The 24,928-nt window shown below is 47.6% G+C and overlaps 1 protein-coding gene across 1 annotated transcript; it reads left to right on the top strand.

Moving 5' to 3' along the window:
• The first annotated feature begins 946 nt into the window (after window positions 1-946).
• LOC118219704 (protein cramped-like) lies at window positions 947-21,721 on the top strand. Its single transcript, XM_035403040.1, has 20 exons — window positions 947-1,770; window positions 2,176-2,543; window positions 4,303-4,508; window positions 4,673-4,826; window positions 5,298-5,381; window positions 5,724-5,772; window positions 5,975-6,060; window positions 6,865-6,988; window positions 8,470-8,551; window positions 9,455-10,570; window positions 10,819-10,957; window positions 11,604-11,773; window positions 13,096-13,170; window positions 13,347-13,428; window positions 14,199-14,303; window positions 14,531-14,700; window positions 16,718-16,910; window positions 17,408-17,572; window positions 17,892-18,034; window positions 18,417-21,721. The coding sequence occupies exons 1-20, from the start codon at window positions 1,721-1,723 to the stop codon at window positions 18,546-18,548; spliced, it is 3,693 nt and encodes a 1,230-aa protein (XP_035258931.1). The 5' UTR covers window positions 947-1,720; the 3' UTR covers window positions 18,549-21,721.
• The last annotated feature ends 3,207 nt before the right edge of the window (window positions 21,722-24,928 follow it).

Genomic DNA, 24,928 nt, shown 5'->3' with positions numbered 1-24,928 from the left:
ATATTCACATAAGAATGGGGTTTGGTGTGTACGGTTAGTGTTGGCGGATAGACTGTGCAGCCCCAGTTTAACGTTAGCTTATGTAGCTACATTAGCAACGGTCCAAAATGCAAGTTAACGTAAACTGCCAAAATTGCCTTCTGTTTTGAAGTAGTTTTATGGTACATTTTTAACGGGTAGATAGCTACTTTGGCTATCTACAAGTAATGTGTAAAATAAAACAAAACTGTGTGTATACATCGCTTGTAAATATCTTAAAGCTTTATCTAGATTTATGCTACAGCGAAAAGTCTGTTAAAATTAAGTCCGTTTATGAAATTGATCTGTTCGGATAATGCCAGTGTGAGGTTGACATTATTGTTGATTTTCATTGTCCTAAATACTCTCCCCTTACTGACCAGAACGTAAAATTAAGGAGCAGGTGCGGGAGAGAAACTAACAACAGAGGTTGATATTAAGATGGGTCATTTTGTTGACTTTTAGCTGAATTTGTTTATTCGTACTTTAATGTTATAATTTCCTGCCAATGTGTGTGTCTCGATGCAAAATGTTTACGAGGAGGATATTCTCTGAATTCCTTTGTTCTTTTGCAAACAAGAATGCTTATGCCACAGGGTAGGTGACTGTTGTGTGAACTAACTTTTGTTACAATTACCTATAGCTTTGGTGACAGGTTGTATATGTACCATATAGTCCAATTTTTGTGCGTAATTTGACTGTATATTTATGTACCAATCTTAAACATTTTTTACACTGCAACTGATTTTCTATCCTACGTTCTGTGATTGCAAAGTGTAACTTAGTGTCGATTGTTAGACATGACCTTTGTAATATTTTGGCAATCTAGGCCTTCTTAAAATACTTTATACTATTAGTATAAGGAAATCATGTTTATACTTAATTTCTATATTGAATGAATATATTTCTATTTTGGTTGATAAAATAGAATAGAACTGTGCTTCAGTGGAATATACGTATATCTGCCTAATAGTCTAATGCATTTAAGTATTTGTTAACTGAATAAAGAAATGCATGTCCCACTAGGTGAACTACTACGACACACAGTTGTTTGACAATAAAATAGGGGTGCCCTGTGAAATAAAACCCCTGTTTAGTTATTTTGTTGCCCCAAGTAGACTATACAGTTTCAAGTGGTTCAGTTTGTTTACTGAAGTTGGGCTGCAGTGTCGTGATGATCTCAAAAGCCTTGATTCCAGCTTTGCCATTAAAATGAGGAATTATAAATAGGCTTCTACAGCATGATAGTGGTTTAAAATGTCACATATGTTATTAATCATATGTAAAAAATATTTTTTAATGAAGAAACAACTTTTGTGAAATTTTAAGTGATGACGTAGCAGCAAGCGAAGTTCAGACCATGAGCGAGGTGAAGATGAGTAGCAGCTTTGCTTTCAGTTCAGTGTAAAAGTATACTAAAACGATACAGATAGTGTCAGTGTATTCGCGAATATTTGGCTGTCTTAAATGTAATGCCTAGTCTATATGTTACTAGAAATTAGAGAACCTTTAATTAAAGAAGTTATTAGTTATAACAGTGGCGAGTTTGCAAAGAGCGAGTTGCTGCTTTCTACTGGAACAGCGACGAGTTTCAGCCTCGGAGAACCAGGAGCGAGACGAAGATAGTCGCTGGCAGATCCCCGATCTTGCTTTGGAATATGCTCAGTTTAACCAAGTCTTATATTTCTAAAACCTCGGATCCATGGTGAGGAGAAAAAAGACACCATCTGCTCCCGAAGAACATCAAAATGGGTAACATTCTTGCAAAATGAAGCACTTTAATCAGCGGTCGACTGTAGCGAAATGTTTTGCGTTGCCGAGAGATTAATGTCGTTTGGGGTTTTTGCAGGGCGCTAAACTGAAGGCGTTTGTATTTCCACTGATCTTGGATAAAATACAAGTAAAAGCGCGACCAAAGTATAACTAAAACTAAGATAAACAACGATATAACTGTCTGTCGTGTGATTCTGTATATTTATTGAGCATAATAAATACATTGTGAAAGATTTTTCGGGTTGTTTTGTCGGGACGGTGAAAGGGGATTTGAAACAAACAGCGGCGGCCATGTTGAGAGAAAAAGATTGTCGCCTTTTTAAGTTGTTTAAAAATATTTGCCCTTCCAAATTATAAACATTTGATTGTGTTATGTTTTACCAGGATGACAGTGAAACAGGGGGATGGCAGTGGGGATGAAGGGGTGAAGAAATTGAGCCGAAAGCTTGAAGGTTGCGAGGAAGAGGAGAGCGGAGACCAGGGGAGTGAAGAGAGCAATACAAAGAAAAACGGAGATGAAATTCCTAATCTATCATCTACTGGTTCCTCAAGTTCGGCTCCAATACCCTCGACTTCTTCATCGAACCCACTGGGACCTAACGTTAGTTCGACCCAAGATACATCCACACCTGTCCCTCAAAGCCAGGATCAGCACCATTTCCTAAGGTCCAGCGTACGACCTCCTAGCAAACGGCTGCGGAAGGATCCCATTGCCTCAGCTATCAATGGTCACAGCGGTGTCAAGGGGAAAGGTAAGGAGAAGGGAGACGAGACTGTTGTACCACTTATGGATGTGTAGTGTACACTGGGCACCCACCAGACTTTCCTACGTATATGTCTAAGTCTCAACAGTATCGGTGGAACAAGTGGCGCTTACATTCGTTTGGAGTGGAGTTGTTGTGTGCGGAGTTCAGTCTATAAAAACAGTGGGATGGTTGTTCGTGCGCGTTAGCCGCCCTAAATCACAACAATCAGCCTTCTATTAATATTAGATGTGATAATGCTCCTCTGTTTTATACCTCCCTTAAGTAGGCTAACATGTAGATTTTGACAGTAAGGGACGACATAGCCTAATTATTTGCCGTTTACAATGGCATAGTGCTTAGCCTATTGGATGCTGTCGGTGCCGTTGTCTAGGTTGCTCAGCATGTTTTTCCTTCGGCATCTTTTATATTTATGATGCTTTATGTTAGCTTGCCAGAGGTCTCATTTTGGTGCTTATTTCCAAATCATCAGGATGTTGCGTTTTGTACAATAGAATCGTAATTTTTTGGTTTATTTGTTTTTCGTCACAGAGATGGTAAATTATTGCCTAAACAATGCGTCTTTGTCTTTTAGCAGATGCTGATTTTAGTTTACTACAGACTGTTATAGCTTTTTTATATATGACATGGATAGTTGATGCCTCATTATATCATGCTGATGGGATGGTTTGCAAAATAACAAAGAAATCATTTTTCTTAATATAATATAGAATATTATTCATAATGCTTGTCTAGTTTCTCCAATTTTGATAGAAGCGACTCTTTTTCTGTTGTCTTATTTAGATTGAATAATATGAATTTAGTCCTCATTTAGACTTAAGATAAATTGACGGGATAGAACACCAATACACTTCTTGTTGTCAGACAATATGGTTGCGTATAATGGGAGTGCCTCATTTCTTTTCATGATATTCAGTGTTCCTCTCCATACCGTCTGGGGACTCCTGCGGTCTTTGTCAATGCCAGAAGAGTGTTTGGCTTTGCATTGTCGTGTCGGTGCCGTACTCCAGGGAGCGGACCTGGAGCTCGCAGCTCATTACATATGTTGTTCTCAGTTTGAGCCCGTGTTCCCCAGACGCAAACACCTCCAAAGCCCGCAGGGTAAACCTGATTGGCACCAACTGTTTTATCTGGAAGGAACTGAGGGGAAACCCTTAGTTGGATTGCATTGTCTTGATAGGATCGCGCTCCTTTGTGTTTGTTGTTCACTCTTGTTCTGGTAAGGTCATTGTCATGGTTATTGTTCCAAAAAAGCTAAATGCTCACTGTTGGGCAAAGAAAATAAAAATCCATTGGTTAATTGAAAAGGAGGTAACAGTGATCGATTCTTGGCAGTACCATGGGAAGTGTAATTGCAGTGTAACATAGTTAACAGGTTGCTTGCACCAAGATTTTTTTTGACTTCTTATACCAGTCTGACATTATTGATTAGTTTCCAAAAGTTTGGATTTTTGTATTGGTATTCTGATTTACTGAGTATTATGGAATATTTTGCTGGGCAAGCTGAAATTTCAGATTTAGAAAAAGGGTAAAAATTTGTTTAGAAAAATTTGATTTGCTTTGTGCTTTTAAACCAAAGTTAGAGCTGCATGTGAAAAAATGCAGTTTATTAATGGGACTAATGACCTCAGGTTGTCAGATTGATCTATAATCTCTCTGCTCGTTAGAACTGCCTGTCGATTGAACCAATGATACTCTGATCTACACTATTGGGTTCACCGCCCCCCGACATACGTCACTGTTGCAGGTGCGGAGAATGGGGCTTCTGTGCTGGTGGGGTGCGCCCAATCAGCTTCCCCGGGTGGGTCGAGCGGTGGGGCCTCAAAGTCGGGGCCCCGGAGCCTGGGGGCCAGCGACAAGGACGAGGCGGGCAGCAGCCAGAAGAAAGTGCGCAGGCAGTGGGAGTCCTGGAGCACGGAGGACAAGAACACCTTCTTCCAGGGGCTGTATGAGGTAACGTCCCGCGTTTCCCCGGACACCGCGGCTTCTGAGGAATCCGCTGGCACCCGCTGCGGCTGGCTTTAGGGACACTTTGTGCAGGCCCTTTTACTGTTTGGATAGCTTGGCTATGCTGGACTCGAGGGGTGGTTTCTGAGGTTTTGTTTCCTCTCTCGCAGCACGGCAAGGATTTTGAAGCCATCCAGAACAACATTGCACTGAAGTATAAGAAGAAGGGCAAGCCGGCCAGCATGGTGAAGAACAAGGAGCAGGTGCGGCACTTCTACTACCGCACGTGGCACAAGATCTCCAAGTACATCGACTTCAGCAACGGTGAGCCTGCTCTGACCTCGCTGCCCACATACCACGCACGCTTTGCGTGCTCGTCTCATTGTGTTTGTTTAAGGTCTTGGGGGGGGGGAGAAATGTATATCGCAAAAACTGCAGGAATTCTGAAGCTTTCTTGTGTTTCTGTAAATCGGCCACCATCCAGCCTCATGAAGTTTGGAGAACCTTTTTTCAAGGAGCAATAATGAGCTGCGTTGTGTAGCTAAAGCAGCCAGCCGCGAGCGAACTTGGACGGCCCTCGGGCGCCAGGGTTGCAAACTCCCAGCATGCAAAGAACTGGGCTGAGTGCATGGCTGCATGGTTGCACAATGGCATGCTGGGAGCGAGCGAAATTGGACGGCCCTCGGGCGCCAGGGTTGCAAATTTCCCACATGCGAAAACCTGGGCTGAGTGCATGGTTGCATGGTTGTACAGTGACACGCTTCTGAAACCTGCTGTGGCTCCGCCTCCCCTCAGTGTACTCGCGGGTGCTGAAGAAGTCCTCCCAGGAGCTGTACGGACTCATCTGCTACGCCGAGCTGAGGAAGAAGGTTGGCGGCCGTAAGTACGACGCCGTGGCCCTTTTATTGGCGTTGGCGCCAGTGGGCTCCACGGTGCTGGAGTTCCAAAAGAAATAAAGCGAGGCTCTGCTTCAGAGGGGCAGATTCCTTTCTCTCAAAAGCTGAAAGTTTGAAGGATCAGGGTGATTTGAGGCTTGCTGTGAAGCAGGTAAAATGAGCCAGGAGGGTACAGGTAACCCCCCAGTTCATTTTCACAGGAATAGTGTGTTTTTATTTATTTATTTATTTTATTTTATTTTATTTTATTGAGTGGTGGGGGTGGTCTCTGAATCTTGTCACGGGGATGTTCTTCACTGTTTGCGCGTTGTGTTTTCTCTCACAGTAATGGACGACAAGAACGTGGCCAAGCTCAACGAGCTCATTCAGCACGGGTAAGGGCCGTGCAGCGTTTCATTTCAGAAAAGCATTACAGCGGAACACGGTAGCGAGGACAAAATAAATCAAACATTGTGTCAAACATTTTCTTCTTGTTGCAACCAAACAAACCAGTATAGAGCAGGAGAAACGTAGAGCCTGTGTTATATCGTCGGAGGTGTTTGGTTCTCATCTCTCCTCTTTACTTCTTTTTTGCAGGGCTACCACAGTGCGCTCCAAGGGCAGGAACCTGCGGATCAAAGTGCCCATGTGTCGAGCGCTTAAGAAACTTTGCGATCCTGATGGTGGGTACTGAGCAAGGAATTCTCATGGCAGAAAAAATTCCTCTTGTAAGATGTAGTGCGGGGGAGGGTGGAATTTTGCTTAGCTTGATATCTATGCTGAGTTAAACCCAGAACAGCTCTTTTTTTACTTCAGTTCATGTTCCAGATTTTGGTGGACTCCGGGTTTTATTCAGTGCAGTTACCCAGCTAACTCGGGTCATCATTGAGCGAGAACGTAGAATGAGTTGTGAAAATAATTCATTTTCAGAGACATTACGCCCTTAGTTATCTTGTACTATGTGACACCTGCTAACTAAGGAGGCCGAACAAGCCTCCAGTCTGGCAGCAGTGGAAATATCTTACTTAATTCAATGTAGAATTATTCCTAATTCCACTTCCCATTCTGCAGGGAATATTAGCTGTTTTCATCATCATGTGCACTGGTTCCTTGTTATTGTCATCTTGCACGTGAACGGATGCTCAGACTCAAGTGGGAGGGATAACACAAGTCATTGATTATGTCATGGAACGAGTGACGGCAAATGGATTAATTCTCCTGAACGAGTTCTTATCAGAAGCCCAACAAACAGATGGGGTGGGAGGGCGGGGATTACGAATCTGAAGTGGTTTCCATGGAAACGCATTTAAAGCAATTGAAGTGTTAAGTGTGGGATGTGTGATGCATTCTGTGGACAGTTTCAGTTGTTCATGCTCTATCCTCTGTGCTCCTCTCGCCACCCCCTGCCTCCTCTTTTATCATCTCTTTCTCTCTTTTCTGCCTTCTCTCTCTCCCCTTTCTCTGTCTTCTTTCTCCCCTCTGTCCAGGCGTCAGCGATGAGGAGGACCAGAAGCCTGTGCGGTTGCCCCTCAAGGTGCCCATGGAGCTGCAGCCTCGCAGTAACCACTCCTGGGCTCGAGTCCAGAGCCTGGCACACAACCCCAGGCTCAGGTGAGACTTACCATTGCCCGCACAATGGTTCCTCCACTCATCCCACTCACCGGAGATTCTTCTCCACCCTCTCATCCCATTCACTGGTGACTCTCCTCCACCCTCTCATTCCACATGCTGGTGACTCTCCTCCACCCTCTCATTCCACACGCTGGTGACTCTCCTCCTCCCTCTCATTCCACACACTGGTGACTCTCCTCCACCCTCTCATTCCACACACTGGTGACTCTGCTCCACCCTCTCATTCCACACGCTGGTCACTCTCCTCCACCCTCTCGTCCCACACGCTGATCACTCTGCTCCACCCTCTCTTCCCACACACTGGTGACTCTGCTCCACCTTCTCATTCCACTCACCGGTGACTCCTCCACCTTCTCATTTCACATGCTGGTGACTCTCCTCCACCCTCTCATTCCACTCACTGGTGACTCTGCTCCACCCTCTCTTCCCACACACTGGTGACTCTGCTCCACCTTCTCATTCCACTCACCGGTGACTCCTCCACCTTCTCATTTCACATGCTGGTGACTCTCCTCCACCCTCTCATTCCACTCACTGGTGACTCCTCCACCCTCTCATTCCACACGCTGGTCACTCTCCTCCACCCTCTCGTCCCACACGCTGGTCACTCTCCTCCACCTTCTCATTCTATACGCTGGTGACTCTCCTCCACCCTCTCATTCCACATGCTGATCGCTCTCCTCCACCCTCTCGTACCACACGCTAGTGACTCTCCTCCACCCTCTCATTCCACACGCTGGTGACTCTCCTCCACCCTCTCATTCCACTCACTAGTGACTCCTCCACCCTCTCATTCCACACGCTGGTGACTCTCCTCCACCCTCTCATTCCACACACTGGTCACTCTCCTCCACCCTCTCATTCCACACGCTGGTGACTCTCCTCCACCTTCTCATTCCACACGCTGGTCACTCTCCTCCACCCTCTCGTCCCACACGCTGGTCACTCTCCTCCACCTTCTCATTCCACACGCTGGTCACTCTCCTCCACCCTCTCGTCCCACACGCTGGTGACTCTCCTCCACCTTCTCATTCTATACGCTGGTGACTCTCCTCCACCCTCTCATTCCACATGCTGGTTGCTCTCCTCCACCCTCTCGTCCCACACGCTAGTGACTCTCCTCCACCCTCTCATTCCACACGCTGGTGACTCTCCTCCACCCTCTCATCCCACTCACTGGTGACTTCTCCACCCTCTCATCCCACACGCTGGTGACTCTCCTCCACCCTCTCATTCCACACGCTGGTGACTCTCCTCCACCCTCTCATTGTACATCTGTTGGTGACCCTCCACACAAGCCAGCCAATCTCCATCTCTGAACCCATGCGTTTTGTTATTGTCAATCATCAGTCACACGGCTGCCCCTTGAAGCTGCTGTATAGACCATAGTTGGGCAGAGAGACACAGAGTGGAGAATATCACTGGCCCGCCTCTCACCCTGATCTGCCTGTCTCCTGCAGGATGATGGTAGAGCTGCACAGGAAGGTGTCCAGCCTGATCGAGTTCCTCAAGCAGAAATGGGCCATCCAAGACCACAGAATTGTATCCTTTTCGCACAATCGGCTCAGCGTGCAGCTCAAGGATCTCAAGGATGTTTTTCCTCAGCCAGTTTTGCTGTGCTGGGCATCTTTTTTATTTTAATGTTATGCATTTAGCAGATGCTCTTTTACATAGTGAATTACACAGCTTATGTTCTTTTTGCATACAGCCCATATACAGCTGGATATTCACTGAAGCAGCTCTGGTTAAGTGCCTTGCTCAAGGGTACAACAGCAGTACCCAGTTCTCTAACCATTATGCTGCACTGCCCCCCCATATTCACACTTTCATATCTGTGAGCACTTTCAAAGTCACCCAGAAACAGCCCTGTAACTCCAGTCTGTTTTTAGTAACTTGAGGAAATGTTGAAATGTAAAATTTTGTGAATGTGGGAAGTATTTGCTTTTTCAACACAAAATTTGGAATCTTTATTTGAAACAATGGAACGTGAATTTTACAATTTTTTGAGATTTGTATTTTTTCCATTTCGCTTCTTATGCACATTGCTCTGCATATTTTGATCACAATTTGTGAGATGTGTCTTGTGTATGGCTGGGAAATCCCACTGCTGTGAGCTCTTGCCATGAGGTGAATTGAAAGTGTTAAGAGGGTGAGTGCAAGTGCTAAGAGGGCGAGAATGTACGAGTGTGCAAGTGTGTAAGAGAGTATACAAGCATGTACAAGTGTGTACGTGAAGGTATGAGAGCATGTGAGTGTATGAGCATATGGGAGCAAATGACAGTGTAGGCGAGCGTACGGCAACACGTGAGCGTGTATGAGCGTGCGTGAAAGCCGTGTGACAGCGTGTGAGAGCGTACGCGAGCGTGTGAGAGTGAATGAGTGAGAATATCCGAGTTCACATTGCCAGCCCGTCTCTAGTTGTTTGCTTTAACCCCCGACGCCCAGTGGAAGAGCCTGGAGGAGCGGGACGCCCTGGAGGCTCAGCAGCACTCCCCCTGGGGGCGGGGGCGGGAGCAGGAGGAGCTCTTCCTGTACCCGGCCGAGAGCAGCACGCTGACGCCGCTGCCGGGCGTGGCCCGCGTGGTGCACTCCAAGGCCTTTTGCACCGTGCACTGGCTGGAGAGCGGGAAGTGCCGGGCCGGGGGCCGGGACCTGCCCGCCGCCCACATCCTGGGCATCCAGGCGGCCCCCAGGGGCCCCGGGAGGCAGGGCCGCGCGGGTGGGGCCGGGGGCGAGGCGCGGCGGGCCGAGAGCGTGGTCGCCGAGGCGACGGACGAGGCTGTGACGGGAGGGGCGGCGGACGACAAAACGCGGGGCCCCTCGAGCCAGCCGCAGAACAGCCCCACGCCTCCCCACCCCCCACGCGCCCCCGCACAGAAGGAGGGGACCCCGCCGGGCCCTGCGGTGGCTCCTCCCCCGCTGCTGGAGAGCAGGAGCAGCCCGGGGGAGGGGCCCGTCTCCGGGGAGACCGGAGGCGACCAGGGGACGGGCGACGCGTCGGGGCAGAGCCTTGCCCCACCGGCGCGGGAGGGGCCGTGCGTCGAGTTCACTTCGTCCCCCAGAAAAGACTCGGCCGACTCTCTCAGGGACGGCGGGGGGAGCGCGCGCTGCGCGGAGGACAGGACTGAAGGGACGGGCCTGTCCCCAGAGGGGCCTGCCGCCGCTGGAGGTTCCCCTCCTCCCCTGCAGCCGGCGGGGGGGGACGCCTGCACTAAAGAAGACCAGGCCCCCGAGGAGGGGCGGAGCGGCAGGAGGGCCGCTGGGAAGGAGGACGCGGGCGGGGCCGGGGGGGCGGGCGGGGCGGGCGGGGCGGGCGGGAGGCCCCCGCAGCAGATCCGGGAGGAGGGCTGGTGCACGCGCAGCACGGAGAACGTCACGCTGGCCGAGCTCTACCTCATGCTGGGCAAGCCGGGGAAGCTGCAGCTGGAGTACGAGTGGCTGCCCGTGTCCCGTGACGACGGCCCGCCGCACCCCAGCCCCCGGCCCCGGCCCCGGCCCGCCACCCACCGCGTCCTGCGCTGCCTGCTGCGGCTCGTCTCCTCCGAGGTCAACCCCAAACCCGTGAGTGCCCCGCCCCCGAGCCGCCACACGGCCACCGCTGGTCCGCTCTCACTACTCAGGCGGTGCTGTAGAAGCGGGTAGAAATCCTCAGCGGGTAGCTCCTGTGCCATGTTGTCTCAATAGGTCCCTGTAGGGATATTTGGAGTGACCCCCACAGTCTGACAGGCAATACCCAGCAGCCCTTTCTGGTAGCTGGGAGCCTGTGCTCGGTGCTCTGAGCGTCTGCGTGTTCTCTCCTCCCTCCTCAGGCCACAGAGCTGTGCTCCTCCGCCACCTCGCCGCTGAAGCCCGGGCTGGAGGACCAGTCCGGCACCCCGCCAGGGAAGGGCATGGCGCTGGGGGTGCGCAGTCCCAGCTGCGGGCGCCACCAGGCCTCCGTCCGGGGGGGTAAGCTAACGCACCCCGCTTTAGCACACGCTCACTTACGCATGCACGCGCACGTACACACACACACACACATTCACGCACTCACGTACAGATTCACGCACAAGTACACGCGCACACACACACACAGACACATGTACTTACGCACATGCACACACACTCACGTACAGATTCACGCACTCACGTACAGATTCACGCACAAGTACACGCGCACACACACACACAGACACATGTACTTACGCACATGCACACACACTCACGTACAGATTCACGCACTCACGTACAGATTCACGCACAAGTACACGCGCACACACACAGACACATGTACTCACGCACGCGCACACACACAGACACATGTACTTATGCACACACGTAGTCACACGCACTCACGTACACCTTCACACACAAGTACACGCGTACACACACAGACACATGTACTTACGCACACACACACACACACACACACACAGACACATGTACTTACGCACACACACACACACACACACACAGCTGCCCTCGGGCCGGCTCTCTCTCCTCGCAGCGCGGTGCAGCGGGGTCAGGGTTAGCACTCGTGACCCCGCGTCCCTGCATGAGTTGGCAATTGGGGCGGCGAGGACAAAGGCTAACGGCGGCGCGTGTGCCCTCGCAGGCGTGCGGAACCTCCCCCGCTCGCTGCTGGCCCCGGGGGCCTCGGGGGACGCGGACAGCAGCCTCTTCGCCGTCCCCACCACGCTGCCGCCCAACAGCCGCCACGGGAAGATGTTCTCCCCCAACAAGGAGGCGGAGCTGGCCTTCCGCCAGCAGCTGCACTCCTTCAGCGTGAGTATCGGACCCCCCCCCCACACACATTAGCGAGTGCTAATCCGCTAATCTCCGCCTCACTTTCTCTGGGAGGCGACCTCCCCGCACCGGCCTTCTGACGCGCTGACCCGCTGCTTCTCAGACACGGGACGGCAAACTCTAGAGCAGTGCTGGCCAACCCTGTTCCTGGAGGTCTACCGTCCTGTAGGCTTTCACTCCAACCCTAACAAAACACTCCTCATTCAACAGCTAGAGATGTTGTTGAGCTGCTAATTAGTAGAGTCAGGTGTGCCAGTAATGGATCATAGATCTCCAGGAACAGGGTTGGTTACCGCTGGTCCAGAGCACATGGATTTTCAGCTTTTATTGCAAACAACGTTTGTCACAGTTTCTTTGTCAGACACAGCCTGCAGATTGATTCCTTTGCCTCACTATCTCCTTAGACTCTATTCAGTGCTTTCCTGTAGTTTTTTTTAATTTAAAAAACCACTGTCGACCCTCATACTGCCTTAACAAGCTTAAAAATCATTAAAAAATTCAAGCATTGAAGTCATGTCACACTTCCTTCCCATTGATGAGAAAAATCAATATTCTCTCACAGTTAGACAATGGGGAGTGTCTGGACACTTGCTAAAGAATATCATATGAGAAAGTCAATGGTGTTTGATGGGAAGGGGGAGAGAGAAAAATCAAACTGTTTGCATAAGAGGTCAAAGAATCATTCAGAATTCAATGATTACTAATAAGCTTAAGAATTACAGATCCAAAAATACTTTAAAAGAAAGATCTCTGTGAGGGAAGAAAATAGTTCACGTTCTAGTTGAGTTGGTGTACTGCAAACGTATGAAGGTTACGAACATTTCAGAGTTGTGAATGACCTCCATTCTCCATGCTTTTGTATCTGAGGGCTTCTACTGTATTTCATTATTTGACTCATCTATTTCACAAAAAAAGTCATTTGTTTTTGCGTTAGTTTTCTAGACGTCACTTTTGTTGGTTGTAAGGGCGCTTTGAAAAAAGCAGTTTATTGCTTTTTCATTGTTAATATTATTGCCACCGTCATCAGAATGTGGTACGTTTGACTACCTGACTTTATTCTGTAGCAATTGTGAGTTCTGTTTCTGTAGATTCATAACGGTATGAAACTCACCAGTGTGTCTGTCATTTGTCCCGTGAGCACACACAAAGTGGGAATGTTTATCATGTGCTATGGGATGGCTGCTCTTATACGTACTTAATTCTGAAAAGGCATCTTCAGATGTCTGGCGAACACTGTGATGGTTGGCGGTCGGCGTGACTTTTGACCCCTGTCAGCTCACCCGTGTGCGTTCCTTTTCCAGATGCAGTCCGACCTTTTCCTCCCCAAACAGAGAAAGTTCCGGAACCGTCACCTACGGAAGCCTCTCGTGGTGCAGGTGGGTAAGGGGAACCCCAGCGAGGTGCGAGTCCGAGCCATTGGTTTACGGTCAGGAATGAGCGCGGGGGGAACCGATCACAGCGCGCAGTACTCTTTTGACCAGGAAGTGTGAAAGGAGTGAATTGAACCCTGGGTAAAATATGTTCCGCCGTAACCTTGCGATGTCCCCCACAGAGAACCCTGCTCCCTCGAACCACCGGGGACGCCTCCCAGCACGTCTGCTCCTTCTCCATCCTCTCCAACTCCTCCATCGCAGGTACCCACCCTCACCGCCATTACACCCCATCTCTCTCTGCCATACTGCCCCTGAATATACAGCAGCCCACAGATACATTATATACCAGGGTAAGGCATTACTGAAGTTGTGAATCCGTTTATTCTCCGGTTTTATTCTCTTTATTTCTCCTTCCTCCAGTCAAAGCTGTAGACAATGTGATAAAACAGTGTGCTTGACAAGGTTAAGGCTAAACTTAGAAGCATTAGCACGGGAACATTAGTGTCTGTAAAACAGTGTCATGTTTTTAGTGTCATGTTGCTTCAGTGCACAGCCTTTCCCTGCCAAACAGAAATCCAAACCAGATACGCTTAGATATGTCGAAGTGAAATTATTACAGCCGTTTGGTGCTGTTTGAAGCCTGTTCAAGTAGGTGAACACACACACACACACACACACACACACACTCTCTCTCTCTCACACTGCATACGTGGTACAATCTGACAAGCAATGTAACTGCAAGCGCACACTCCCACACAGTCCACCGCTCTAAGGTCTTTATTTCCTCCTCAAATCGATATTTCTGTCTTCTCAGCCAGTTTCCAGAAGAATCTGAAAAGACGGCATCCATCGCTCCATTTTATAGCCAACACATTACATGGTCGTGTGCGTATTACATTGTGCGGAATGACAAAGGAGGAAATGAGGGATTTGACATGCCGGGTGGCCATTCCTGGGACATTCCAGATATGGGTGTGATGTCATGCCGTTGGGCTGATTACATGTACGTTGCTCCTCCCCTTTCTCTCCAGGTACCGGATCTTTCCGGCCCATCCAGCCCTCCCTGCAGGCCGCCCCCCGCCCCGCCCTCCCCAAAGCCGTTCCCCAGAGCTCCGCCACATCCAGCCAGCTCTCCAGTAAGGAACCGTGTCCTTTTGTCATTTTCATTTCCTGTTTGGCTGTACTTGGCAACCTCCACCTGTTAATGGGTAACTGATAGGTGTTATTAGCGAAGTCGTGTTAAAATACGATCCATGTTATTTGTACAGACGGAGTGTATTAGCGTGGATAACGTGCTGTAGGCGTGTTAATAGACCGTCGGTGTGATCCGGCTTACGTTGGGCGCGCTCTCTCTGGTTCGCAGGTACCATCGACCTGGCCGCCAAGTCGGCGGGCATCATTCCGGGCAGCCCGTCCCAGGAGCCGGAGGGCCCCGGCGCGGTCGGCCTCCTCCTGGCTCCGGACGCGGCGACGCTGCCGGAGCCCAAAAGGGACCTCCTCCCCCAGACCCCGGCCGCCATCGTCCCCGCCGAGGTGAGCAGATGGCGGGAGAGTAACGCCCCAGTCACGCGGTCGGCTGCGTATCTTCAATGGAGGCGCAGAGCGGGCTTTGAGTGGGACGAGCATCTCTCGGAATGGATTCTGGTCATTCAGTTTCCCTGGGTGTAATTTAATACGCGTTATTTGCATTGCGTTGCATTGCAAATAATACGATGGTGAGGCCTGTGCATGTACCAAATGTAAGCAGTTTAAGCAGGTTACAGAAGACACCGCTGTTGGTGTGAAAACCTTGTGTGAGTTTCCACGTTTCAGTGCTGGATTGAATCATTTGAAATAATCTAGATCTAATATCATTTGCTACAATCACTTGTTATAGATATACAGTCCTATTGCACAGCCTCCCTAATGTTGGGCTTATTTATGATTTAATATTAGTTTAATTTATTACCAGCTGAAATATACGTAACGTTTCATGGCATCGCAAATGTTTAGCTGTCTAGCGCAGGTACGGTAGCGTGCGGCAGACCCAGCGGGGAACACGTTGGGTCAGAACGCGTGGTGTGTGTAGAACTGAGCCGTGAGCTCACACGGCTTATTTACCCCCCCCCCCCCCCCCCCCCCCCCCCCCCCCCCCCCCCCCCCCCCCCCCCCCCCCCCGTTACACGGGCTGCTGGAGCTCTGAGCGAGCGATTAATGCGTTTCCCCCAGAGCGCGCGGGGTCAGCGCGTGTTCTCATAATGGACGTTACCGGCAGGGCGTCGGAGTCCCCGCGCAGAGACCCGTTATCTCGCTCTGATCCGAGCGGCTCGCTCCGTCGCCTGCAGCAGTCAGGGCCTCTGGATCGAAGGCGATAGGAACGGTACCTGTGAAAAGGGCGGAGTGCGCGACGGTGACATCACCCACCGCCAGCCTCGGCAGCGAGAGCGCGGACCGACAGTGTAGCATGAAGGGAAGCGTGAGTGAAACGGGAGGTGACTGTGAAAGGACCAGCAAGCTGGCGTACAGCAGGTGGGAATAAATGAGCGGCCTTCAAGCTCACAGTTCCTATCCCCCCCCCCCGCACAGGGAGTCTTTTTTTTGGTCATTTTTTTTTAGCCATTTTCAGCTCACTGATCAGTCATGTGTTATTAAAGGTGGAACCCCAGTTTACACTGATTATCTAGTCATTCATTTCCGTGACTGTCATTCAGAAAGCTCTGATGTCACTTAAAAAAAAAAAGATCGCGTCTCGCATCAGAAATTTTCATTGCTGATAGAAGGCCGACAGAACGAAATGAAAATGAAAAAAATATTTTGAATTTCTTTGGCGTCAAAATGGTGAAACCTTTCTTTAGTTACTAAATAGTCAAATCGAAGATGTCCTTGTGATTTTTAGTGAAACACGATAGACTGAGATCTGTTAAATGAAATGATGCCTGATGGAATAGAGAGAATGTGTTGCTGAATTATGCGGGAAGGCGGTTTCATATTGCACCGCGTTGCAGGACGATGCCATTGGGAATAGTTAAGTTCTCAGTACCGTTTTCCAAGTATACGTCTCCCCTGTGTGCTTCCTCTAAATGTAACTACCTAGGGGCTGCTGAGTTGCTCAGTCAGAGGTGATCACCGTAAGCACAGGCAGAGCCCTGTAGGCTAGACGGGGCTAGGAGGTCTGGGCTGTGTTAATGAGTGACTGGCTGAGCACACACCAGTGGGGGGGGTGTGTGAGTGAGTGCATCTGCAGGCAGGGTAACCTAGCGACTCACCTGGGGCAGATATGTTTCCAGTGAGCCACCGCTCATATTAGTACCAACTTGTAGTCCCTGTTGTACACTGTGTAGTTTGTAGAGTATGAAATACGCGCTGGCTAATGGGTGAGTGTATCAGAGGAGTACCCGTACCATCTCAATTAGCTCAGCATTATTACGTTTGATGATATTAATTAGAACGACAACATGCTAAAAGTGTGAACATTTTCGGCTCGTTCTTAGCTGTGTGAATTTGGACTTGTATGTGTCTGTAGTGTGTTTTTTCTCTCCTGTTTTCTTGAATGTTGTCTGCTTTTTTTTAGGCCGCTTTGGACAACGGGCTGTCTCCCCTGTCTCCTGCGGGAGACGCAGACACCCTCCTGTCCCCCCCCAGCGTGGCCTCCCTGCTGGACATCTCCCTACCCGGCCCGCCCGAGGAGGTGCTGTCCCAGGGCGAGGCCGCCTCCCACATCAGCGACTCCATTATCGAGCTGGCCATCAACTCCGCACATTACGGTGTGTGTGTTTGTGTGTGCATGGGTGCCCATTTGGGTGATTGACTGTGTGTGCGTGCATGCGTGCGCGCGCGCATGTGTGTGTGTGTTTGTGTGTGCATGGGTGCCCATTTGGATGATTGACTGTGTATATGTGTGTGCGTGCATGTGTGTGTCTGTTGGGAGGTGATCATTTTGGTGATTGGCTGTGTATGTGTCCGTTGGGAGGTGACCATTTGGGTGATTGGCTGTGTATGTGTCCGTTGGGAGGTGACCATTTGGGTGATTGGCTGTGTATGTGTCCGTTGGGAGGTGACCATTTGGGTGATTGGCTGTGTATGTGTCCGTTGGGAGGTGACCATTTGGGTGATTGGCTGTGTATGTGTCCGTTGGGAGGTGACCATTTGGGTGATTGGCTGTGTATGTGTCCGTTGGGAGGTGACCATTTGGGTGATTGGCTGTGCGCGCATGCGTGGGCGGAGCCTGTCCGTGTGCTCTGACTCTGGTCTGTGCCCTCAGGCGACAGCTCCTCCCTCTCCCCCGCCAAGCTGAATGGGGGCGACGTGTCCCGCAGCCTCCCCTCCCCCGCCTGCAGTCCTCAGAGGAGCTGGATCGCCTCTCCCTCTCACGACCCGCAGTGGTACCCCAACGAGTCCAGCGACTCCACGCTCAGCTGCCTGCTCTGTGAGCCCCCTCCCCTTTTCCCTTTTACAGCCCTAGGTCAGTGGTTCCAAAACTCCCCTGGGTGTGCTGGATTTTTATTCCACCCACAATTCCACAATAGGTGCTTTTCATGTTTAGAGGGATTATTTACCCTCTTAAGCCACATTATGTCAGAGATAGCTGTATACCAGTATACACAGGTCCCCCAGGACCGAGTTTGGGAACCTCTGCTCTAGGTCACTTTGAGTAGATAATAATGAAATGAAACAGAATTGTAGCAAATTCAGATTCCCCTTTGCCCCGTCGGCCGTTACCTAATGGCTTGCCCCTCTCCACGCAGCGAGCCTTATCTCCCCGGAAAAGGGGCGGAAGATGCTGACCCCCTCGGGCCCCTCCAGCGGGACGTCCCTGCTGGGCCCCAGCCTCCTGGACAGCAGCTCCAGGGACTCCTTCCACTCCCGCGGGCTGCCCGACGTCGGAGAGGTGGGCGGAGCCTCTGCGCTCCTCGTCGCCGTCGTCTCTTCGCGCGCGCTAACGTCATTGGACATCGCTTCACACACAAATGAATCTAGCGTTCTCTGGCTAGTTAAAAATGCGGTTAGATTTTCTTGGGTTACAACTTATGGCCATTATTTCCCATGAGCCTGCAGTGTTCATGAACAACGCGCAGTGCTTATTGTGTTGGTTCATCATAGTTCAGTAGTTATATTGATGTACACTGATATATACGCACTATCCCACTACAGTAGAACTTGTCAGTGCCCTAGCTTGACACCTGCTGCTTAACGTGTAACCGCCCGTCTTCTGTCCTGACTGGTCTCCATGGATACTCAGCTGTGCCCCTTGGTGACTCCTCCCCCTGCAGGTGGACTCCCAGCTGGCGTGCATGATGAGCGAGAGCAGCGTGGACTACATCGCCCGCTTCAACGACCTGGCGCAGGAGCTGTCCGTCAGCGAGCCGCCGCCCCCGCCCCCGGGCCCGAGCGGCAGCGGCTGAGGGAGGAGCGGGGCGGCGGTGGGGAGCACTCGCCGTTTCACAGCGCGGACCCCCGGAGGGCCGGGACCCGTGTATAGAGGAAGACCTCGGCGGCGTTGCGTCGGAACTGGCCTGAGAGCGCGCGGTAGAGGGCTAACGCGGCGCGGCGCAACGAGAAGCCGACGCCGAACGGCTCGGGGTCGTGGGGGGGAGGGCGTCCGTCCCGGTCGTTCGAGTGCCCCTGCGCTTGGAACGGATCCGATCGCTGAGTCTGAATGGGCTGGGTGCGGGACCTTCCCTGGTCAGCGGTTCTCCGGTCTGTTCTGCTCGCGTGCGAGACGGCAAAGCCAGTCATCAGCCTGCCCTCTCCCGGAGACCCCTCCAGAAAATCTCAACTGAAAGTTGTTTACAAAACGAAACTTTATTACTACTTTATTTTTTTTTAGTTGCATCTGCACTGTCTCACTTGGCAGCCCCGGGCGTGCTCACAGGGCACCTGCCATTTTGCCACTCCCGAGAGACTTGTCTTCTCTTGGTCTCTCGTTTTTGACATTTCTAAATAAAATTCAACAAATTCCATCTAGAATTTGTTCTGTCCACGAATTCCACCCAACAGTATGAAGTTAAGGTGCGTACAGATAGGTGTTTTGCTGACGGGAAGGATTCTTACTGGAAATCCTTGAGTGTGGTCAGGGAGGGTTTTTGGTGTTCATCCCTTTAACTGAAGAGATTAGTATACAGTGATGCAGTCACAGATGCATTTCCGTTTACCACTAGAAATGTTCACTATGTAGAATGCTATGGGGTAAATAGTGGACGTGTAATGCCGGTCATCGAGACGCCCTGTTTGTTCCGACACGGTTATTTTTGTGTCTGACATTCGACAGCACTACAGCAGTTTGTGTATGTAGTCTCATGTGAATAAATGTTTTATTCTTGTGGGTTTGTGCATCACAACATTAACGGTTGTATGTATATATATATATATATATATATATAAATAATTGTGAATACAGAAAAGCCATATAAGAATAACTGGTTTAAACTTTCATGCGGAGTGTGTTGCTTTTCTATCTTCTGTTTTCAGATGTTTCCTTGACTCTTAGGAACCATAAAAGACAGAAACTAAAAGTGAATATTAACATGTGTTTTCCCTCAGTTCTATGAATGGAAAGCTTGAGTGGTGCTTAAAGTAGAAATTAGAGGAATATGCCAGATAGGCGTATTCTCTAGCATGTGCTGTCTCCGTCTCACCAGTTCAATACGGTGTCTCCAACAGCAACGACATTCTTACAAAAAAAAAAAAAAAGGTCACTCACTGGTCATGCCTGGCAACCTGCAGATCTGCTTGTTTGTCACTGTTCCTGCAGAAATTACCAGATGTTCAGTTGACTGGTTGTTCTTGCAGCTGCATTTATTGCCAGGCACGAAAGAAGTCTCCTGTTTAAATTGTTAGCAAAGTCATCTTTTGAGAAATATACTTGATTACTTTCAAGTTTTTTCCTCGAAGGTGATGTACTACATATATTCAGTATCGTAACTTTGATATGACTGAATATGTACAGGGAATCACTAGATGAGGCAAAACACTCATGAACCTGACCAGTAGGCTAATCTATTCATCTAGTCTGGACTCTTTTCAAAGATTACCTGCGTGAATGGATTTGCTTAGTGTATTAACAGAAAAACAAATTGCAACCCAAGAATGCTTGTGCTGCTACAGAAGTGTTAAATGTTTGTTGATCAAATAACATTTTAGTTCCGTTTGGGGGAATTTTGAATCTTCTATGTATATACATCCTACTTTCTACAACTTGTAAAATTTCATAGTGTTTTCACTATTTGCTTCTGCTTTTTCCCATATGAACTCACACACTTTGTACTTTAAAACTGGATTTGATATCTGGGGTATTTCCTTATAAAGTTAAGTATGTGGACTCTGTGATGGTAAGAGCTATTTGGGGTCCTTGTTAACAAAATTCCCAAATGTTCTGATCTTGTCTAAAATATTGTACATTACTTCGCTATTTATTGTTAACAATTGCAAAGGGGTTTGGGGTTTTTAATTTTCAATGAAAAGGCTGTTAAGCTAAGAGTTTCCTGTTTGTAAAATATGTTTTTATGCTTGTGCTTCTAAATACAGCTTAGGAAAAATGTTTTTCTGTTTGTCATCAGGATCATGGTTGGGTAGATTTTATTTTTAATGAAATTCAGGACAATGTGTACACTCCATGACACTCCGTGCTACCATTATATGTTCCAGGAGAAGGCTCAGCATATTTTCAATATGTTTATTGACACAACAGGAATGGGTGAATAATAAAAAAAAACTATCTTATCATACTGAAAATATTTTTTATTTTTTGTGAAGTTCTTATACAGTTTATTTTTTCAAGTTTGTTTATTATATAGTCATATACAGTGTTTATGATGCAATACTGTATGTGTGATCAGTTTGTACATGCTTTCTGACTTTATTCTCAGCCTTGTCCAATTTGAGATGTTGTTTTTTGTGGGATGCCTTTCTCTGACCCCTGGAAGTGGTGGAAGAGCTTGAGAACACCTGCTCCGATTCCTTAGTGGCTACATGCTCCTGTGATTTAGATCTTTGCTGGGCACTCCTGGACGACTTTCTTGGGTTCAGAGTGCTGCTTGGGTCCTTAAAGGGGCGGATCTTTGGAAACTGAAGGCGCCAGGGGGGGCACACGACTTTGATGGGGACAGGAGCGTTGGGAGTCGCTGCATCCACAACCGTAACTTCATTGCCGTCCTCGTTTGCCACTTCTGTTCTGTCACTGTCTTTAGCTGGCTGGAGACCGCTCTCACATGAAACGAGGCCTGTGGGCTTTACTCTCTTTAGGATAATCTTTAAAGTGCGGTTAGTGGGGCACTGAAAAGACTCCCACAGGATGTGGTCTGAATTCTTGCCTTCTTCAGGATTGAGAGGCTGGTCATCCCTGTATGAACCATGAAGTTTTTCTGGGAGTGTAGTGGCCTGAGGGAGACTTGTGTCTTTTCCACAAGCGCATTCTTCAGATAACTGAAACAGGTATATACATTAGCATTACCACTCTTGATTTATGCTCATGGAATTTCACTTTTGAAAATATACATAAACACCTAACTGAACCATTCTGTCCAACTACTAAATCATTACTCTCGCATAGACTAATAAAAATATGCTGGTTATTGTGGCGGTTTTTTTTTTTTTTAATAATGAAAGAAAAACCTAAGACAAACCACTTGCCTTGTCCATTTTTGGTCATTTCTTGCAGTCACTGGGGTACAAACACTGGATGTTACTGTTGGCTTTGCCTTTCTATAAAAAATTATTGTTTAAATGTGTTGGTTGGCAACCAAACATTTCAGAACATGACATGAGTATCCTTATTGATCTTCAAAATGTTATATTCTAGAATGTTTGGTCAGTACACTTTGAACAGCTGTTCATCCTCCTTGGTTGAAAGTGTTGTTACATCTACAATACAGAAGGCTGAAACATATTATTGTATAGCCATATTTTAGCATAATGTTCATGTGCAGTGATACTAGTTTTGCTCCCACTTATAGTTATTTGAGAATCACATTGGAGGGGACCTTGTCAATTTCAACAGCTGCCCTTCACACATGGCCAAAAAAACTATGACTGATCACACAGACCTTCATTAGAACCTCATAAGATAAAAATTTACTTTTACCATTATATGTTGGAGTTTGCATGCTGTGCTGCATTTACTGCAGAAGAAAATCACACCTGTACATTTTACCATTTAAATAATTACAAACTTCTAATACAGCACTAACAGTACAGATACTGTACATTATCTTTGAAAAGTACCTATTCCAATTATTAACAAAAAAGTGGAGTAATGAATTACAGTATGTTATTATAAAATATAATTATAAAATGTATGAAATGTGTTAGCTATTCTGTATTGAATATAAACACATCCATTCAGAAATTCTTTTTAATTTTTTGCATTTTTATTGTTTTTGCATGAAGGAACCAACTGAAAAGTGTCAGTGGACACACACACACACACCAAGCTTGGTTTTTTACAGATATCTATGAGCCTGGATTGATCTTTTGTGATTTTAACCTGCTTGATGAGTGAATTCCAAACATAAAATAGATTTTAAAGGAACATGCATTACAGAAATATAATGTTCATTTTAGTACTCACTGTTATCTGAATGTGATTGTTTTTTCTTCAGCAATCTGAAATCATTTTGGTGTATTTTTGGCTGGACCGTAACATCGGGGCCAGCCCTACAAACGCGAATGTCTGTGAGTGAGTGACTGAGTGAGTGATGATGTTACACCATTGGTCGGCCGGATCACGTGTGTTAGGTCCAGCCATATACTAGGTTTTAACCTGGTCTTGTTTAAAATGATTTTTAAAATTTAAACGCACATATAGTATTGTGCAAATTGTTTCATAATTCAAAGCAGACAATTTGCTAATGAGATGTACTGAAAAAAGTACTTTGGAGCATGTTCTTTTTAAGCAGGCAATGGGTTCACATTGCACTGTTACAAACTGCTAATTAGTTCTAGGAGCAGGAACTGAGTTTGCATAATGTTCATTTTAGCCTTCTGAAGTGTAAACATTAGTAAAATGATGTTTGTGTGTGTGTCTGTGTCTCAGTTTTTTCATGCCTTACACAGACCTTTATGAAACAATATAATTAGAAAATATTTTAGATTTAGTCAAAATGAACATATAATTTTCAAGGCAAGTTTAAGGGTATAGGGTATGTTTGTATAATAAATACAAGGAAAAATAAATGCAAGAATTGCAGTGACAAATGAGAAGTTTGGTTTATCCCCCAAATGCAGATTATTTTCCTCTCAGCAGTATGTTACTAATGCAACAGACCAGTCATCTACATGACTGCTTTGTGTTCTGTTTTGAGAAAAGTAACAAAGACTATCAAGTGTGAAGCTCTCCTCTGATCTGCTTTAAATGCTAATAATAATCCAACAAGAGCACAAATACTATTCCTAAACCTAAATGCTGTTACAATGAGTGCAGCTGTCTTTTTCTTTTTCACAGAATGCACATTACAAGAACTTTGTATGCTTTCTCAGCCCATTGTGAGTTCCAGGGATGAGTAAGTGCAATTACAGTCAGTGACATAATCCCCTGCTGCTTTGCACCTGTGTGGCAATACTCATTCACCACTCTTATCTATATGATATGAATGATGAAGGAAAGCCAGCTAATTTAATCCTATGGTGCGTTTGAGTTGTTTCCACTGAAATGATTCTGAGTGGTCTGATAGCAGATGGATTGTAATCCATGATATGTGACCATGGGGGTATTTCACAAAACAGGATTGCGGAGTTAGCTGGATAACTGCTGAGTAAACCCGGAACCTTCCCAAATCTGGAACATGGACTGAAGTAAAAAAAAAAATCTCTTGAGGGGGTTTAGCGCAGTTATCCAGCTAACTCAGTTATCCTGCTTTGTGAAATACCCCCCATGTTTGCAGAGCAGCCTTGGATTTCTGTTGGGGCTTTGACAGTATGGTCAAGTCAGGGAAGCAGGGATTATTGCAGATCCAATCTCCAACCAGGGGAAAGTTGACCCCTCCGCTAGCTCCGCTCCCCTTTAGAGAGGCCTTTCCCTTTATTTTAATGAACGTCTTGATCTGACTGTATTGAAATCTTCAGCTGTGCAACAGCTTCCTGTTCACATGTCAAATTGAAACTGACACTGATATGAATGCTGAGTTTGATATGGCTGAGATTTTATGAAGGTGAAATCAGGCGTGACTGGAGCAGGTTGTGTGAGATTTGACCAGGCTGAGAAACAGCAAGAGGAACTTACTCCAAAAAGCTCTGCCTGTTGTTGCTTTGCTGTAAGTTAACAAGACTATCGACACAATGCATTTTACTTTTGGCTATTACAGTGGTTCTCTGAAATTACTTAAATTATTTTAATATCTCCCTTGTTCTCTGTGTTTCCACCATCCCCGTGGGCTCTTGCTCATATCTCTGTCATCTGAGCACACACAGTAGGCAGGGCTCAGCTGAATTGCCAGGGATGCTGTAAACAAATGCCTGGTGTTTATATAAATAACAATGTGAGTAATTTCAGCAGAGTCCTGTTCATCATGCAGCTGCCCAGATGAATTCATGACTGAATGACAACACACGCCATCTCGTATGCTCAGAAACAAAGATGTAAACTATTTTTCTGTAAGGAAAGAGTTATCTTATTGAACTCATTATTTATTTATATTTATATATATATATTTTGAGCTTTTCAGCTTTATTGGACAGAACAGTGTAGAGAGACAGGAAGAACGGGAAGAGAGAGGGAGAGACGTGCGACAAAGGTTGCACGGTCAGGATTCAAATCGCCAGCGTGGCTGTGCCACGAGACACCCCATTA

Source organism: Anguilla anguilla, chromosome 2 (genome assembly GCF_013347855.1).
Source record: "Anguilla anguilla isolate fAngAng1 chromosome 2, fAngAng1.pri, whole genome shotgun sequence".
Taxonomy (NCBI): Eukaryota; Metazoa; Chordata; class Actinopteri; order Anguilliformes; family Anguillidae; genus Anguilla; species Anguilla anguilla.
Note: the sequence above shows the minus strand (reverse complement) of the source record. Positions and strands in the feature narration are given on the sequence as shown.

What these genes read in the sequence shown, in the direction of transcription:
- LOC118219704 (XM_035403040.1), top strand. Translation starts at nt 1,721, where the DNA reads ATGGTGAGGAGAAAAAAGACACCATCTGCTCCCGAAGAACATCAAAAT. An exon ending in GAAACTTTGCGATCCTGATG is followed by an intron (nt 6,061 to 6,864) that starts GTGGGTACTGAG and finishes CCCTCTGTCCAG; the next exon opens with GCGTCAGCGATGAGGAGGAC. An exon ending in CCGAGGTCAACCCCAAACCC is followed by an intron (nt 10,571 to 10,818) that starts GTGAGTGCCCCG and finishes CTCCCTCCTCAG; the next exon opens with GCCACAGAGCTGTGCTCCTC.